The sequence below is a fragment of the Homarus americanus genome, unplaced genomic scaffold (assembly GCF_018991925.1).
Source record: "Homarus americanus isolate GMGI-L3 unplaced genomic scaffold, GMGI_Hamer_2.0 scaffold25827, whole genome shotgun sequence".
Lineage (NCBI taxonomy): Eukaryota > Metazoa > Arthropoda > Malacostraca > Decapoda > Nephropidae > Homarus > Homarus americanus.
In genome coordinates, this window is record NW_024738300.1 from 4,534,248 (window position 1) to 4,552,221 (window position 17,974).

General features: G+C 41.4%; 1 protein-coding gene across 1 annotated transcript; it reads right to left on the reverse strand.

The window, feature by feature from the left end:
- Positions 1 to 3,395: 3,395 nt before the first annotated feature.
- LOC121874009 (glutamate receptor ionotropic, delta-2-like) lies at positions 3,396 to 17,342 on the reverse strand. Its single transcript, XM_042377886.1, has 8 exons — positions 17,221 to 17,342; positions 8,171 to 8,336; positions 7,415 to 7,653; positions 7,084 to 7,268; positions 6,154 to 6,390; positions 5,746 to 5,924; positions 5,141 to 5,303; positions 3,396 to 4,531 (listed from the first exon to the last, which is right to left on the reverse strand). The coding sequence occupies exons 1-8, from the start codon at positions 17,273 to 17,275 to the stop codon at positions 4,397 to 4,399; spliced, it is 1,359 nt and encodes a 452-aa protein (XP_042233820.1). The 5' UTR covers positions 17,276 to 17,342; the 3' UTR covers positions 3,396 to 4,396.
- Positions 17,343 to 17,974: the final 632 nt, after the last annotated feature.

Below are 17,974 nucleotides of genomic sequence, written 5' to 3' on the forward strand. Positions count from 1 at the left end.
TATGTAATTTCTTTCCATTCCTTCTTCTTCCGACCACTGACTGCAAAACCTATTAATCTGTCTATAAAGATGTCTTCTCACTTCGGAGTTAATTCTAGGCAGGTCAAGGCGGGTCACGGATCACATAGCTGACCCACCAGACCCGGGGCGGGTCTGGTGGGTCAACGTTTGGGTTTTCATGAGTAAAAAATTTATATTTTGCGTATCAACACCCTATTTGATGGGTTATAGGTATTTATTCATTAACTTTTTTATTACGTCAAGATACGTCCACATACCTCCGTTTTACATAATTTTCTTAGCACTGGAATATTATCACCAGCAACACAGAATTTTCGAAAAGTAGACTGGCACGCTGTTATTTCTCGAGACCAGTTCATTAGTTGCCTTAACCATAGGATACAATGTTATTGGCGAAAAAATTCTTCAGAGAAATTACTCTAAAACTATTAACTTTTAATTTTCCTCATTTGAATATTTTTTATGATAAAGTGTTGTATCTATTAATATTATAAAAGTCGTCAGTTTTATCATCAATCTGTCAACTGTAAAGGGTGGAGAGTTGCCACGGTGTCATCTGGGTCAGACTGTACAGCAAGTGATCATTTTGACGTAAGGGTATGGATGGCTGCTGTACAGTGTCTGTCGAGTAGTTGCTTTCTCAGAGCTTTTTTACTTCTGTATTTTAACAGTCATTACTGTTATATAGAAAAGTTAATTTTCATTTTTCGTAATTCATATAAAAATAGTCATTACCGGTTGCTACTATAGTACGCCGTATATCAGGGTGGAGTTGGTCTACCGGGATATTTACACTGTAGCAGCTATTAACCCAATCTAACCTAACCTAACTTAATCTAATGTATCTTAACCTCACCTAACCTAGGTTAGGTTAAGTTAATGGATGCTACATTGTAAATATCCCGGTAGACCAACTCTAGCTTGGTAGACCACATTCTATTGTAGCCCCCATTTAGTGGGCAAGTAGTCCCAATGGGCCACTTAAACACGTGGTTTTGAAGCTTTTTCTAGGCCAATCCGGGCACGTGATAGTATTGTCTATTTGTTTACTAACATCATTACTAGTCACTACTATCTCGCTATTATGTTTCAATTCTCTGTTGTGAAAACTGTTGATAAACATTTGTTCAAATTATTGCTCATTTCTCCGTCGTTATCAGTTAGCTCGCCGGTATCTGACTGTATTGGTCTAATCTTGTCTCGTGTTTTATTTGATACATTTATAACAATCCCTTGGGGTTTGACTTCGCCTCCCTTGCTACCTTCAATTCATTATTCCTCTTTGCTTTTTTATCTCATTCTCAACCCTACTAGCCAATGCTTTATAAAAATCTCGTAGGTAAACTTCACCACGATTTATTCTCCTACCTATAGCCTTCCATTGTCCAATAAGATTCTTTATTAATCGATTATCCATTTGGAGTCATTGTTATTTGATCTGAATTTTCTGTATGGTATATTTTGCAACTCATTATTTAAATGCCTATGGAACTCGTCAACCTCAGATCTCGTGGTCAGGTCACCCTCAGCAGTCACATTTTGTGAAGTCATTGTTGTTAGGTCACCAGGTAAAGTGAGGTTACCCTCTATGGATACATTGTCTGAGGTCACGTTATTTACCACTTTACCTGAGGTCATGGATTTCACCCCCAAACGTGATAGCCTTTCTCCCAGCTGCCTTTTCAACCAAGCAAAGTTTGCCCTTTTGAAATCTGGGACTTTAATGGAATTTTCCTTGCGACTGATATAATTTTCTACCCCGAACTCACTTTTTTGTGATCGCTGTTGGCATGTTCGTTCCCTCCCTCGACTTTACTAATGAGGTTTTCTCTGTTTGACAGAACTAAATCTAGTATATTATTACCCCGGGTGGATTCGGCTATACGTTGACTTAGGAAACAGTCCTTAACTGTTTCAAGAAAATCCTCTGAGTTTCAGTTACCCGTAAGGTCGGTCCACTCTTTTTGACTAAGGTTAAAGTCGCCTACTATACAGACTTTGCTATGTCTGGATACCTTGAGTATTTCATCCCAAATAAGTTGTTCATTAATCGTATAGAGATCAAGAGGTCTATATATTACCCTTATGATTATTTTTCCCCAACCATCGGTTAATTCTATCCAAACTGTTGTGTATTCAATTCAGTTATTATTTCCTTATTGATTTCATACTTCAGATTATCACTGACATAGATTGCTACTCCGCCTTTTTTCTGAATCTGCCTCTTGGTATGGAATAATTTGTAACCATATATTTGGTATTCGACAGGTAACTCACGTGAGTGTATGTTTATCCATGTTTCAGGGAATTCTATTATATATTTTTTTTTCGGTACACACCAACGCCCTGATTTCATCTATTTTATTTCCGATATACCTACTACTCGTGTAGGAGACATTTAAGTTGTCTTACTCTGAGTCCTCTCTTTGTCACATTTTGGTTTTAACTTCCTGCCTAATTTAGCCTTGTTACTCTTATCACTATTTCTCTGTAAATTTTCGCTTTGTTTACCCACGCCCACTGCAGTCTCCTCGACCCCCGTGCTCACATGCTCCCTTATCAGTTTAGAGACTTCAACACCTTCTGAAATGCCTTTTCGAGAGAGTCAGCCAGGGTTGCCACCCCTTTCCTATACAAATCCCTTCTACCATAAAAGTTGTCCCAGTTGTCAATGAATGGGAATGATATTGTTTCGCAATATCTGTCAAGATGGCCGTTGATAACAACTGCCCTTGACAACCATTCACTGCCTACTCTCCTTCTAGGGAGGACACCACATATGATAGAGATATTCCTCTTTATCCTAATATGTTTGATAGCTGCCCAATATCATTGCCTCCTGCACTGAGGCAGATAATGGGTTTGTTCCTATTTCCATACAAGATATTGTCCAACCTGTCAACTATATCCTCCACCCCAGCTGCTGCCAAACACGCCCTCATCCAATTTATTTTTTGGGGGGAGGACACAGAACGCTCTATCTTTGTGCCGTACCTGGGAGTAACCAGCAATAAAGATTGTCATACCGTCCTTGTCAGTCATGTCCTTGACTATGTTACCATCCAATTTATCTACCAACGGACTAAGAGGGGTAGTACACTTGGTTGTTGTTGTTTTCTTGCTGTTTTTTTTTCATTCCCTTTGAGTTAAAATTGTCACTTTAGTATATCAGTTGTGGGTTGATTGTGAACCTTTTTTTCTGTTTTGTTGGTGGGAGGAAGTTAATAATTCCTGGTGAGGAGGACGAGATGGGGAAGGGAGAAGGCCTGACATACCAGGCTAGCAGCTTTTCCCGTGGCATAAGAGACGTCTGCTGTCTTAGCGGAGCAGCGCGCCGAGTATGTTACATATTTCGTGTGGTAAATAGGGCTAAATAAAAATTAATTCGATTTAATAATGTGAACAACTACAGTTCAAGGAGCGTATTCTAATCATGGTGCTGCTTATCTTAGCATTTCCATTGCTGTGCAATTTTTTCAATAATTTTCAAATATTCAGTGTCATCATTCTGGCCAGAGGTCATGTTGTAATAAATGTGCTTTTATTTTTCCTTTTATTTTCTTCTTCTCAGTTCTTATTACTCTTTTTTCTTTCTTTCCCTGTATACTCATGAAATGGAGGCGGTGAAGGTGAAGTGAGAGGAAGGAGGAGGAACGAGAGATGCTAACAGCTGGTTTGTGGTTAGGGAGGTGGAGGTTTACCTGTGGTCACTCCCCCACCAGAGGATAACTGATATGAGGGGAGGATGAGGAAAGATAGAATAACTGGAAGAGAGGGGAGGCTGATAACTAAGGAAGAACTGAGAAGGAGAAACAGGTGATAGGTGTGTTGTTACTCAGGACTCACTGTATCACTGCATACCACCAAGACACTCAGGGGGACATACTCATACACAAGGGAACTGAGAACTAATCACAACTGGTCTTCGTTTATTAACGAAGTTATTCAGAATGACCAGTACACTTTTAAAACAATAAACCTATTTTCCTAGCTAGTTAAACAGGAGTCACGTGAATAGCAATATACTGTATACACACACAAGTATATCGCATTGCCGAGGACCTGCCGACCACACACACGTCTTTACTTAACCAATTCTAACCAGACTCTGTGTTTGAAAACCGAGTGCCCTCTTGTTGAGGCACGAGCTCAGCTTCCAGCCAATTAGTAGAGTTAGGCTTAGACATAACACTCACAGGCCACTGTGATTGGTTCATGCCTCAGGCACTCCTGGTTTGGGCTGGGACACTGTTGTGTAGTGTGTTGTGGCGGGTAATCTTTGTCTAAGCAGGATTTTCATGTATTTCCTCAAAAATATGACACAATTTACTCCTATGAACATGGTATTGTTATAATGTGATGGGTAAGGAAGATGTTACTGAGGTGGTGAGTGAGAGTGAACGAGGTTCTCTCGCAGCAGAGTTAGGAAGGAAATGCCGCAGCCCAGAAATAATAGGTAAAAGGCCCCCTGCAGTTGTCCCAACCCGAGCACTACCTGCCTCCTGTCCACCTGGAGAAAGATGAGACTACATTTAGTTGATGTATTTAGGATGAAACATAATTTGAGGCATATATGAGGTCACACACATACACACACACACACAGACACACACGCACACACACACACACACATTGTAAAAATTATCAATAACTTGTAACAAACCAGTGTATTCACTCCCAGTAAATACTACTTGCACTGTCACTATGTTCAAATGCCCTGTAGTCTGAGCTTTTCCCCATCTAGTTATTATATATCTTATTTATATCACTTATGTTATTTGTATATTATGTGTAATTTGAAACCCATTCCCCAATTATGTAACTGTATATTTTCAGCCTTCTGGCTGCCAAGCTCTTTCAATAAACCGTTAATTATTATTATTATTATTATTATTATTATTATTATTATTATTATTATTATTATTATTATTATTATTATTATTATTATTATTATTATTATTATTATTATTATTATTATTATTAATACACACACACACACACACACATCTTTAACAATAAAAACAAACTCTAAAATATGAAATGTGATCGTAATGTGTGTGAAGCTCGGCTCTATGCTACACGAAACCACTAAGAATAAAGCGATATCAGTATAATTGACCTGTTGTGTGTACATCTGGTTAGCCTGAGTATCCAGGGCTGCAGCGGCCCTATTCTCCCTCACACGCCTGACTCTGACGTCGGCTTTCCAGTAGGCTGTAATGCCAGCATCCTCCAGCAGTGACATCAGTTGACTAAAACGCGGGTAGAAAGGAGCGCCCTTCCTGGAAAAGATTAAAATTATCAATTACTGAGTTTAATTATTGTTCAGGGGTTGTTAATCCCACAATTAAGTCCAGGAAGAAATCAATATGTTTGAAAATACAGTAGGTATATAAAGAATGCTATGTGTGTTATCATAGTTTAAGGCCAGAAAACATTCTCTATATGAATTGTATCGTGTTGTTGTGTTTTATATGTATTTCGCTTTGACCTTTTGTAGTTGACGAAGATGAACAAATATATACTTGTGTTTGTTTGAATATTTCTGATTCATGTACATAATTATAATATATATTTAAAAACTTCCCTCTTATTGACCTTAGGTCTCTCACAGCCATAATCCGACCCTGATGATCGTACTCTGTTAGGTGAGTAAACAAAGTTAAAACTATCAGGGTGTGGATGAAAATGTAACGATTACTAAAATGTTTAATATTCACTTACCTCGTTCCCCATCCAAAGGCAGCCATCATGGAAACGCTGGTCTTGCTGACGTAGAAGGGGGTATTGCCGAGGGAGTCAGTGTAACGGGAAGCGATGATGATGCTGACGTACTCCCTGAAGGTGAGGAACGAGAAGCCTCCCTTCTTGACATTGCTTAGGGCCTCGTCTACAGGGAGGATCTAGTGCACAGAAAATTCAAGTCATAATTTACAGTAAAATGTATACTTCATTTTGAGTGTAATTACTGTAACTATGTTTTTTCTTAAATTCTTATTCTTATTCTTATTCTTATTCTTATTACCTCGAGAGGTGTAGCATCTATTGAGAATTGTTGCTTAAATTATGGTCCTTAGAGGGCTAATGCTTAAGCCAGCACCATAAAAGGTTTTAATGATAACAATGACTTACTTCCATGCGCTTATATATCTGTTGCACAACTGGATCGAAGTGTTTAGAAAAATATTCCAAAGGGACGCCGGACAAGAGCCATCGCTCAGTGCCCCACTTCCAGACATCCTTATCCAACAGATCCTGAAAAGTCTCCAAGGTGGGCGATTTCCCCTGAACTGTCAAGTGAGCGATCAGTGAGGAACGGAAGGCTGTGCTAATGACCAGGCAGAACACCAGCCACCACCCCACCAACATCTGTTCGTGTAGTCACGGTGAGAGTGGGAGTGTTTATCATACACGCTATACTCACAGTCACACAAAAAGAGAAACTTTAGACGGGAGGCAAAGAGATATAACTATCAAGGCAATATATAGCTTATGGTGTTTGGGACAATATCGGAGGTGCGCTTTGGCGTCCTAGACCGATAAACACCTCTTAGCCAGAAGGCGTATTTGTGACGAGGTCCTGTTCTGATGGAGAAAGACTGAGTGACGCAATTTTTCAGATTGTGAAATCAGCTGCGAAAATTAGAACTTTGACTGTACGTCAAAGGTCAATATATTCAATTACATATTACGGTGCCCTCTCCTAATCATTATTAAAAAAGATCATTAGAGCTTGCACAATTATCCATGCCCAAGATCATGCAATTATGAGAACATGTTGCGGTGTGGTCCTGCACGTTTGTTTAGTAGTTATCTTTTGGTCTGGCCGACCATTTTCGTTCAGAGCTCCAACATACCATTAAGCAGAGCACCAGCAGCAGGATGTTCTAAATATCAGTAGATAAAAGTCTCACAAATTAATTACATTTATTTTGCAGCTGCTGTGAATTCCCTTCAATGGAATCGGAGGTAGAAATAGGTGAAAGCTTTCATTATAGCCAGGTTAGAAAGATTAGATTATGACCAAACGATTAGCAACTTTTATTTCTTAAAAACACATACTTGGCCTGAGACGCTGACAGAGAGGTCACGGGGTGGTTGCTCGAGAAGGGCGCCCCAGCCATACAGGAGTGCAGTGTTGAACTTAACACCACTACCTCTCGCCACCCACCGCCACGCCCTCTCTAGTACCCACAAGAGCAAGGCCCACGCCACCACGCTCCCGAGCAACGCGAACCAAAGGTCTCCTGGTGGAAGAGGGAAGCAAAGCACACTTAAGAATATGCCTGGAGTCTCAGTTTTATCTTGCTACCGATAATTTGTTACAACATATATATCATGCAATCCTGACATAATTGCCACAAAGATGTTCGCCAAGACATATAAAATGCACCTGCAAATGGCCTAATGAGCGCGAGGTACTCAGGCAAGACCGTGGGTTTGAGTGACACTATGATAAGCTCTGTAGATGGATACCCCCTGGAGTACTCAGTTACTTGCAGGCGCTCTGGTGTGGGTGCAGCGATCATGCAGAAGTCCGTCTCCTCTCGCTGAAGCTCTCCCATCATGCCATTGAATTTACCATCCGTCGGCACTCCCCACTGTTTCTCTCGCTGTTCGTGCATCTCATATCTGGTGGATAAATGCAAATCCTCAACTAAGTTTTAGTTACATTTTCAGATTAAGTTATTACGTTCATGATATTGGTTATCTTCAGAGGAACATAACTTGACCTTCCCTACACCACTAAATCTACTACGTATATTTGCATTTAGGAAAAGAAAAAATATATATTTTGACAGTTAGCAATTTTTCCATTGTTTAATCACAACGATATAGAAATTGTAGAAGGATGGATTTTGATGTTTATGTCATATTTTCGTTTGGAAAATTTGTGTTAGGTGCCAACTTGAAATGTAAATAAACAGTTGTAAAAGAGCCCCTAAAAATATTTCCTTTCTTCTCTTCACTATCATTAAATATGGATATCATTAACTGGGTCGATTATCACTATTCTATTATTTTTATCATTCAGGCTAAAACTTCTTGACAACAAGATACGAAATCAACTCGGACAAGCATATTGAAACCAAGGTGAAAAAAAAAGGCTGGACTAGATCTTTCAAGGAGAAACATGAAAGAAACTGACGTGAAATTCAATTTGGCAGCAAAGGTGGTTATAAATCTTGTGTCGAGGCAATCTTTGGGTATGATGGGGCCCCCCGGCTCGTCGCTCACCGGCTGGTAGTCCATGAAGGGGAAGTGACGCAGAGCCACCACCCGGAACTTGTGGCCCATCATATCATGCAGCTGATCTGTAAAGTAGAGTCTGTATATTACTGTAATATCATGTGCTCTATTAGAGAAGTTATTTACATAAGAAATTATATCTTTTTATACAGCGCTTTCTAAGATTCGAATTAAGTTATCATACTGACTTGAAGGTCTTCCTATTTTTTTTCATAGTTTATCTTTCAGTAGCTGGGGTACTCGGGGTTGCCCGTGTTTTGACCAGTATTTCAAAGGCAATTTCAGTAAAAGGTGTACATCATCACCTACACTAAACTGATACAAATTCTACACTATAACCACTACACTCTCTTAGCTAGGGGTCCGCGAAAAGTTTTTGAACAATAGAGAGTTTATCGTTTGTGAGAGATCTGGCGATTCCAATTCTCACGATATTTTTGATTTGGGTTGAAATGAACAAATGCTTTGGACTATGATTTATTCTTTGATTATTGACAATATTTGTATGCGTCATGGTATATAGGTGCTATAAATTACCATTTTATTATTTTTGTTTTTTTTTGTGATTTTTTTAACAAACTTGCCAGACTGGATAGACTTCCTTGTTGGGTATGTTATAACTGATCCATGTCGTCTATTATTAACACTAAGTTTACTGTGTTATTTTTTTCGTTTTGTTGCAAATGCTGAGAAGGTTGCATTGCACTATTAATAATAACTTTGTGTTGTTTTACCGTTTGATATGCAAATTAAACATAAAACATCAATCTAATCTATTACCCGGTAAGTGAAGTTGGACCCACACTCTCATGGCAGGCCCTGAGGGAGGGAAGGTGGAGGGTTGGAGGCAGGTGAGGTGTAGTATTATCTCACTTTCATTATTATCCACAGCAGACTAATGCTCATGATGTTATGTTTGTTTTATATGTCAATTGTTTGCATCCACAGTCTTTTATGGCAACTTAAACCAAGTTTGTTTAACCTTCCCATATCTGGTCCCAGTAATTCGTATATTTATTCACCCAATTTTAAGAAGATATATATATATCGTTTCAGACAATTCCGTCATGTGCTCCTAGTCGCGGGCCGTGCGCGTGCCTGGTAGTAACAACAATGACTCACAGGAACACCAGCGGGCAGCCTGGTATCGTTCCTAGCTAGCTAGCTGTCATCAAGGACAGGTTTGTAAAAAGACCGGCATCCAACGTTACAAGTGAACTTGAAAAACCATCAAAATCGTCAGGAAAAGTCAGAAAATATGACGATAGTTATATTGAATTCGGCTTCATTGAAAACAAGGACGGGAGACCGAAGTGTGTCATCTGCATGCAGGTGCTTTCAAACGATGCTAAGAAACCGAAGGAGACATCGAAATGAGAAACATCCGGATTGTGCTCAGAAAAGCAGGTCCTTTTTTTGAGCGTAAGAGAGAGGTGTACTGCCGACAACAAACTAAGATGACAAGTCTCACCACCATTCCCCAGAAGGCACAGCGGGTCTCCTACCTGACATTGCAGAGGATAGCCAAAAGCAAGAAATCCCACACGATCGGGGAGGAGCTGGTACCCCCCGCTGCGGTGGAGATGTGTGAGGTGATGATTAGGAAAGAGGCCGCAAGCAAACTTAAATCTGTACTTTTCTCAAACGACACAGTGAGAAGGAGGATTGAAGACATGTCCTGTGACATAAAATCGCAACTTGTAGCAAGATAGCAAACGTGCCATTTTTCAATTCAGCTCGACGCTACCCATGAGACGGACACATTTTTGAGGATTTTTTGTTTTGTAAAAAGGTGACTGGGCGAGCAACAGGTGAGGAAATATTCAATATAATTGATACAATCATGAGCGAAACAACGCTGAAATGGGAGAACTGCGTTGCTGTCTGCACCGATGGCGCAGCTGTTATAACTGGCCACAAGAGTGGGGGGGTTGCGAGAATCAACGTGCTCAATCCGCAGATTGTAGCCACGCACTGCATGCTGCACAGGCTGGCTCTCGCCTCCAAAGATATGGCCCCTGACCTGCACTCTGTTCTTTGTACTGTTGTGTCTGTGGTTAACTATGTGAAGTCAAGGCCACTACAGTCTCGGCTGTTCGAGCAGCTGTGCAATGAAATGTGTGCAGGACATGACACACTACTGTTCCACTCTGAGGTACGATGGCTCTCCCATGGGAAAGTTTTACAGCGGGTGTTTGATCTGCGCACCGAGCTGTGCGAGTTTCTGAAAGATGTCAAGCCCACCACCGCAGCGCTCTTTTCTGACCCAGAGTGGATAGCCCAGCTCGCCTATCTTGCAACGTGTTCAGCATATTAAACGACTCAATTTATCCATCCAAGGCGGCTATGCCTCTATCCTGGATGTCAGCGATAAAATCAAGGCCTTCAGGGGAAAACCGAGGTATGGAGAATGCGGGTCCTGAATGGGATCACCGACATGTTCCCACAACTCACAGTTTTTGGACACAAACAAACTATCAGTCGAGTTGGTGAGAAATCCGATCCGCTGTCACCTCACTGCACTGAATGAACATTTCAGTTCGTACTTCACTGATGTTGACACCGATGCCTCGGACTGTGATCGGGATCCATTTGTTGCCCATTCATCAGCGCGTCGCTCTCAGTGGGAAGGCAGAGAAAGAGCTGTTGGAGCTGTCATGGGATGGGACCCAGAGGACCCGGTTCCGTCAAGGTGTGCATGTAGACTTTTGACCTTCTGTTCAACAAGAGTATCCTGAACTCGTTGCTACTGCTATGAAGATCTTGCTCCCTTTTCCAACTACGTACATCTGCGAGGCATCTTTCTCAGCTCCGAGAGAAGTTGTTTACTGAGAGACAGGCCCACATCTCGCATTAATAATGATGAAGCGACATTTGATATTGGTGTGTGTGTGAGAGAGAGAGAGAGAGAGAGAGAGAGAGAGAGAGAGAGAGAGAGAGAGAGAGAGAGAGAGCTTGAATTTATGTGGATCTTTGATGCTATTTCCCTGGTGGAGATATATTTCATTTATTGATCTTGCTTGTTATGTGTGTTCACTTGCAGAGAAAAGTGATAAGCCTCATCTCTCCACTTGCCTACCAACCAACATAAATGTCGTCACTGTGGTAGAGAGGGACTACTCAGTACATGTGTATTGGATGAAGGATGCTGTTTTGTTCCTCCTATTTGAATTGTTCTTTTGAGTTTTGATACTATCAAAGGTGCCGCTTGGGGATGGGGTTTAAGTTACTTTTGGCTACTGTTTGTGTGAGTCACAGCTTTCCCTCAGTGTTAATATATATGTGATATCCAGAAATTTCAGAGTAATTTCAAATGCCCCGCCATGAGTGATACTGAGCGTTCAAGGTCATCTGAGGGGAGGGAGCGCTGCCTGCTCGTAGCGAGAGATTGCGGAACTAGGCCTATATGATATTAAATATGATTTACCGAATTAATAATGATGCGATTCATGAAGTTAAGGGACTATTATTGAATTTGAAATTATTATAGATCGTTTAGCAGTCTGAATAATGTTACGGGTGTCCCAAGGAGTTATTAGTTAGGCGGAAAATATATCACGTAGGCCCAAGCTAGCGCCTTGGGGAGACACGACGCTGGCTAGGCCAGTCCCGGAGAGCATTCACACAGACAAGACGTTCCGCGCGTCCATCAGAAATAGTCACGTGGCCTAGTCACCTGTGCTGCGCTATTGCAGTATAACAAGTAAGTCTCATTCGATCTCAGACAGGGTTAGATAGGGCAGTGATAAAGTAAACTAGAGCTAACAGTGAGTTCATTTCAGGGTTTCCGTCAGAACCCACTTGACTGGAGTTGACCGGAGTTTTGACTGCGAGAGATTGACTGCCGTTTGAGACTGCCGTTGATGATTGAGGGTGGCGACTGTCGCCATTGGACCGATCAGAGTAGGCCTGTCACTGTTTAGCGGGGTACCAAAGGATCTCTTGAGGGAATCTAGCCGTCTGGGTGCCCAGCTGACGTCGGCTCACAACACCACATGTCCAGAGCCGCTTAGTGAAACCCTCTTGCTAACGGGAAGCTAAAGCTCCTCTCAACTGCACAGGGTCTGATTGGCTCACTCTCTTCCTGCCCATGGACGCACTGGGAGTACACTGGGGCTATCTGAGTATATTAATGGTCACACACTGAGACCGTGAGTCTAGGATTCTAGGAGATACCTAGAGGAACATTTTATCTTCCTTATCACGGGTGTAGTTAACACCATTCCTCAGACTGATATTATCTTGACGTGTGTAGTTTAATATTTCTTAAATAATTTTGATAGTAGTGTTTTTTTGAATGTTTGTGCCATTAAGTGGAACCAGAGTGATACTGTGATTTGATTCTTTTAATGCCTCTAATTCTTCATAATTCTGATCTCAGGTATAACCTTGTTCCCCAGAGCAGTGGTTAGGTTAGGTTAGGAAGTGTACACCTGTTGGGGTGCTATAATTTTGTTGAGTGATATTATTTTGCTGAAAGCCCTTAAGGCCTATTCATTGTAGAGTATTTAATTTCTTATTTTTTATACCATTTCCTAAGTGACTGATATTATTTTGTGAAAGCCCTTAAGGCCTGTTCATATGTGCAATTAACATTTCTTAATACTTTAAATTTATTGTTGCCTGTGTTTCTAATAATTTCTATGTCATGTATAACTTTTATTCCCCAGAGTAGTGGTTAAAGTTTAAGTTAAGAGGTGCGCATATTGGTGTACCATTATTTGATTGTGTTTGTAGTGTTGGAGGGAATATAAGTGTCTAAATTTTACAGTGTGTCTCATTCATCCCAGTCACAGACGCTATCCTTCCACGGGTCACGGACAGTTCATTTTGTGTAGTAGATTTAAGTGTTCTTGTGCTGGTTCGGGATTTTTCTCAAAGGGGCGCTTCCACTGCCTTTACCATCTATTAAATTTTAATAAACCCCAAGTCAAGTGAGAAATTAAAGTCCAGCAAATTCCGACCGGTTACAAATGGTACCAGAGCGTAGTTTTTAATGTCGTGACTGATAGTACTGTGGTTGGGATAATGAACGCCATCATGTGTTGGTTAGCAATGGTAGGGATTGAACTCGCACTGATGCTCATCCTTGTGCCCGGACTGAGTTGGTTAGGCTTGACAATAGAGATGTGTATGAGGAGGAAGAGAGACGGCCGCGGGACCTTGGTACAGCTGAGAGAGGAGTTCGGAGACCTAAAGAGGGATTATCAAGCACAGGTAAACAGGTTCAAGTGGGAGTCTCAGGCACACATTCAACGGTTCAGGGAGGAAACAAGGGGTGAATGTCAGGCACACGTCCAGCAGTCAAGGAAGTGTGAGGTCCAAGTGGGAAATATAGGGGTATGTAAGTAGTTCAGAGAGGTTGATCGAGCCCTCCAGCTGAGAGACAAGATGAAGCCGACCGATTGCAGTTTAGGGTGCATGGTAATGAGTAGGGCAGAGGGGATTGGAGAGATGGTTAGGTCAGAGATGTGCGTTGAGTAGTGGTTGCTGTCATGAGCGGGATTGAGTTGCTGTCATGAGCGGGATTGAGTTGCTGTCATGAGCGGGATTGAGAGTACGGTTGTAATGTCCAGGGCCTCACTAAGATGGACTGGTACATTTTCAGAGGGTTGGTCTGCCGGCATGAGGTTCGGAGACGTGGACTGAGTATTTTTTTGACACTGGTTCCTCTTAGCTCAAGGGCCAGGCAAAAGGAGAGCATGTTTGTTTTGGACTGTGTATTGTTTTGACACTGGTTCCTCTTAGTTCAAGGGCCAGGCAAAAGGAGAGCATGTTTGTTTTGGACTGAGTATTGTTTTGACACTGGTTCCTCTTAGCTCAAGGGCCAGGCAAAAGGAGAGCATGTTTGTTTTGGACTGAGTATTGTTTTGACACTGGTTCCTCTTAGCTCAAGGGCCAGGCAAAAGGAGAGCATGCTTGTTTTGGACTGAGTATTGTTTTGACACTGGTTCCTCTTAGTTCAAGGGCCAGGCAAAAGGAGAGCATGCTTGTTTTGGACTGTGTATTTTTTTGACACTGGTTCCTCTTAGTTCAAGGGCCAGGCCAAAGGAGAGCATGTTTGTTTTGGGCTGGTATTAATTTTGACATTGGTTCTCTAGTTAAGGGCCAGGCAAAAGGGGAGCGTGATGTTCTGGTTGGATTGAGTTGGGCTAGGAAGAAATGGAGTTGCTAGCTGCGAGTGGAATAGTACAGAGTTGAAGGTGGGTTCTAAGTTGTTCTCTCAGCACATGAGGGCAGTGCTGTCTTTTTTTAGGGGGGTCGAGTGTTAGCGGGAGAGAAAAGGAGAGAAGAGAAGACAAATGCTGCGTTTAGCACGTTAAAGGGGTGAGGTGCAGTCCTTAGAACAAAATTTTAGGGGGGTCGTATGCATGTTTTCTCAGCACATGAGGACAGTGCTGTCTTTTTTTAGGGGGGTCGATTGTGATATCCAGAAATTTCAGAGTAATTTCAAATGCCCCGCCATGAGTGATACTGAGCGTTCAAGGTCATCTGAGGGGAGGGAGCGCTGCCTGCTCGTAGCGAGAGATTGCGGAACTAGGCCTATATGATATTAAATATGATTTACCGAATTAATAATGATGCGATTCATGAAGTTAAGGGACTATTATTGAATTTGAAATTATTATAGATCGTTTAGCAGTCTGAATAATGTTACGGGTGTCCCAAGGAGTTATTAGTTAGGCGGAAAATATATCACGTAGGCCCAAGCTAGCGCCTTGGGGAGACACGACGCTGGCTAGGCCAGTCCCGGAGAGCATTCACACAGACAAGACGTTCCGCGCGTCCATCAGAAATAGTCACGTGGCCTAGTCACCTGTGCTGCGCTATTGCAGTATAACAAGTAAGTCTCATTCGATCTCAGACAGGGTTAGATAGGGCAGTGATAAAGTAAACTAGAGCTAACAGTGAGTTCATTTCAGGGTTTCCGTCAGAACCCACTTGACTGGAGTTGACTGGAGTTGACCGGAGTTTGACTGCGAGAGATTGACTGCCGTTTGAGACTGCCGTTGATGATTGAGGGTGGCGATTGTCGCCATTGGACCGATCAGAGTAGGCCTGTCACTGTTTAGCGGGGTACCAAAGGATCTCTTGAGGGAATCTAGCCGTCTGGGTGCCCAGCTGACGTCGGCTCACAACACCACATGTCCAGAGCCGCTTAGTGAAACCCTCTTGCTAACGGGAAGCTAAAGCTCCTCTCAACTGCACAGGGTCTGATTGGCTCACTCTCTTCCTGCCCATGGACGCACTGGGAGTACACTGAGGCTATCTGAGTATATTAATGGTCACACACTGAGACCGTGAGTCTAGGACTCTAGGAGACACCTAGAGGAACATTTTATCTTCCTTATCACGGGTGTAGTTAACACCATTCCTCAGACTGATATTATCTTGACGTGTGTAGTTTAATATTTCTTAAATAATTTTGATAGTAGTGTTTTTTTGAATGTTTGTGCCATTAAGTGGAACCAGAGTGATACTGTGATTTGATTCTTTTAATGCCTCTAATTCTTCATAATTCTGATCTCAGGTATAACCTTGTTCCCCAGAGCAGTGGTTAGGTTAGGTTAGGAAGTGTACACCTGTTGGGGTGCTATAATTTTGTTGAGTGATATTATTTTGCTGAAAGCCCTTAAGGCCTATTCATTGTAGAGTAGTTAATTTCTTATTTTTTAATACCATTTCCTAAGTGACTGATATTATTTTGTGAAAGCCCTTAAGAGGCCTGTTTCATATGTGCAATTAACATTTCTTAATACTTTAAATTTATTGTTGCCTGTGTTTCTAATAATTTCTATGTCATGTATAACTTTTATTCCCCAGAGTAGTGGTTAAAGTTTAAGTTAAGAGGTGCGCATATTGGTGTACCATTATTTGATTGTGTTTGTAGTGTTGGAGGGAATATAAGTGTCTAAATTTTACAGTGTGTCTCATTCATCCCAGTCACAGACGCTATCCTTCCACGGGTCACGGACAGTTCATTTTGTGTAGTAGATTTAAGTGTTCTTGTGCTGGTTCGGGATTTTTCTCAAAGGGGCGCTTCCACTGCCTTTACCATCTATTAAATTTTAATAAACCCCAAGTCAAGTGAGAAATTAAAGTCCAGCAAATTCCGACCGGTTACATATATATAATACATTTCTTTTGATTTGTGTTTGTTTGTCCACATAACCTATATAGAAGTGTGAAAAATAGGCCTAATATAAAATTATTTGGGGGGACATATGTGAGGGGGTCCTCGGTTTATTTCCTCTCATATAAAGGGTCCTTGGTTGAAAAAAGTTTGAGAACCCCTGATTTACATTGTACCATTCTAATATACTAACAACTACACTACATACTCTACAGTATCGTCTTCACTATATGCACTACATTATCTTCTATACTACATACCATTGGGTTGGGTAAGTGGACTATTTTTCTTTTCCATTACGAAAGTGTTGGTGCAGGTTGATGTTCTTAGTCTAACAGGTTGGTAGAGGGTGTTAAAGGTGTGGTAAATGTTATCACACTGTATGACTCCCAACATTCCTCCACCCTCCCCCCACCTCCCTAGGGCCAACTCCCCAAAATTCCATTATTTAGACATTTCTGGGGTGCATGCACATTTCCACGCCATATTTCAGTCCTCTCTCTTTATGTATATAGATAAGGACTAAAAACATAAGACCCTATAATTCCATGCAGGCGTACAAAAAATCTATAAATTTGTTTAATACCTATTAGATGTCTTGGTTACTGGTCAAAACTAAAATACTCTTTGATGTGGCTTTTAAAGTATTATGAAATCTATCATATACTTCAGAGTAATGTTATAACACTATTAACTGAAATATACATAAACTTATAGTACTAAGACTACCATCAATGCAAGTTATTTAGGAACCAGATCAAAATTATATCAGAGAAATTACACAAAAAAAATATTCTACTACTAATAGATCTCACCTTGGAAGAGGTCATCAGTATGATGGGGGAGGGAGGTGAGGTTCCACCTGTGCATAAGTTGGACGTCCGCCTCCCCGTTGTTGCAGTACAGACACCGCCGGTACACCCACACACGCTCACTCGCTAATGCTGCCGAAGAAACTAAATAATAGATTTAATACATCTCACCTTCTTCTCTCTCTCTCTATCTCTCTAGAGTGAGATGTGTAATACATATATTTGCATGCAATATGTTAAAGAAAATTATAAAACAGTCGCACTTAAGAAATGTGTATTAAATCATCATTTATTAGCAAATAATGTAACTACTAGTTCAGTAACTAAAAAAAAAGTGTCATTTATATACTCCGGTAGTTTAGCCAATTACAGAACAAGGACACATTCCAGAGATTTATGCTGCTACTGGTAGATGCGGAGCTCCAGGGTGGACCTCAGGTTACCATCAAGCAATTCGTGAATGCAATGGTACAGATTTTTCCTTCGAGTTCTTGCGCAGAGCAATTAACCAGAATAGAGAAGATGTCTCAAACACAAAAGGTTATCAGGGAAAGTGAATGCAAATCTTGGTAAGAATTCGATTCCACTATCAACAGAGAGATTCCATCCTCCGAGGTGAGTATGGTCCGTGATCGCCGAATCCGGGACAAAAGAAATTCCTTCGTCCCCCAGGTTGATAGCGAGGGACGGGTTCCTTGTAGCGCCCAGGGCATAGCAGATTGCGTAGACCGTAAGTTTGCTGGAGCAACTTGGCAAA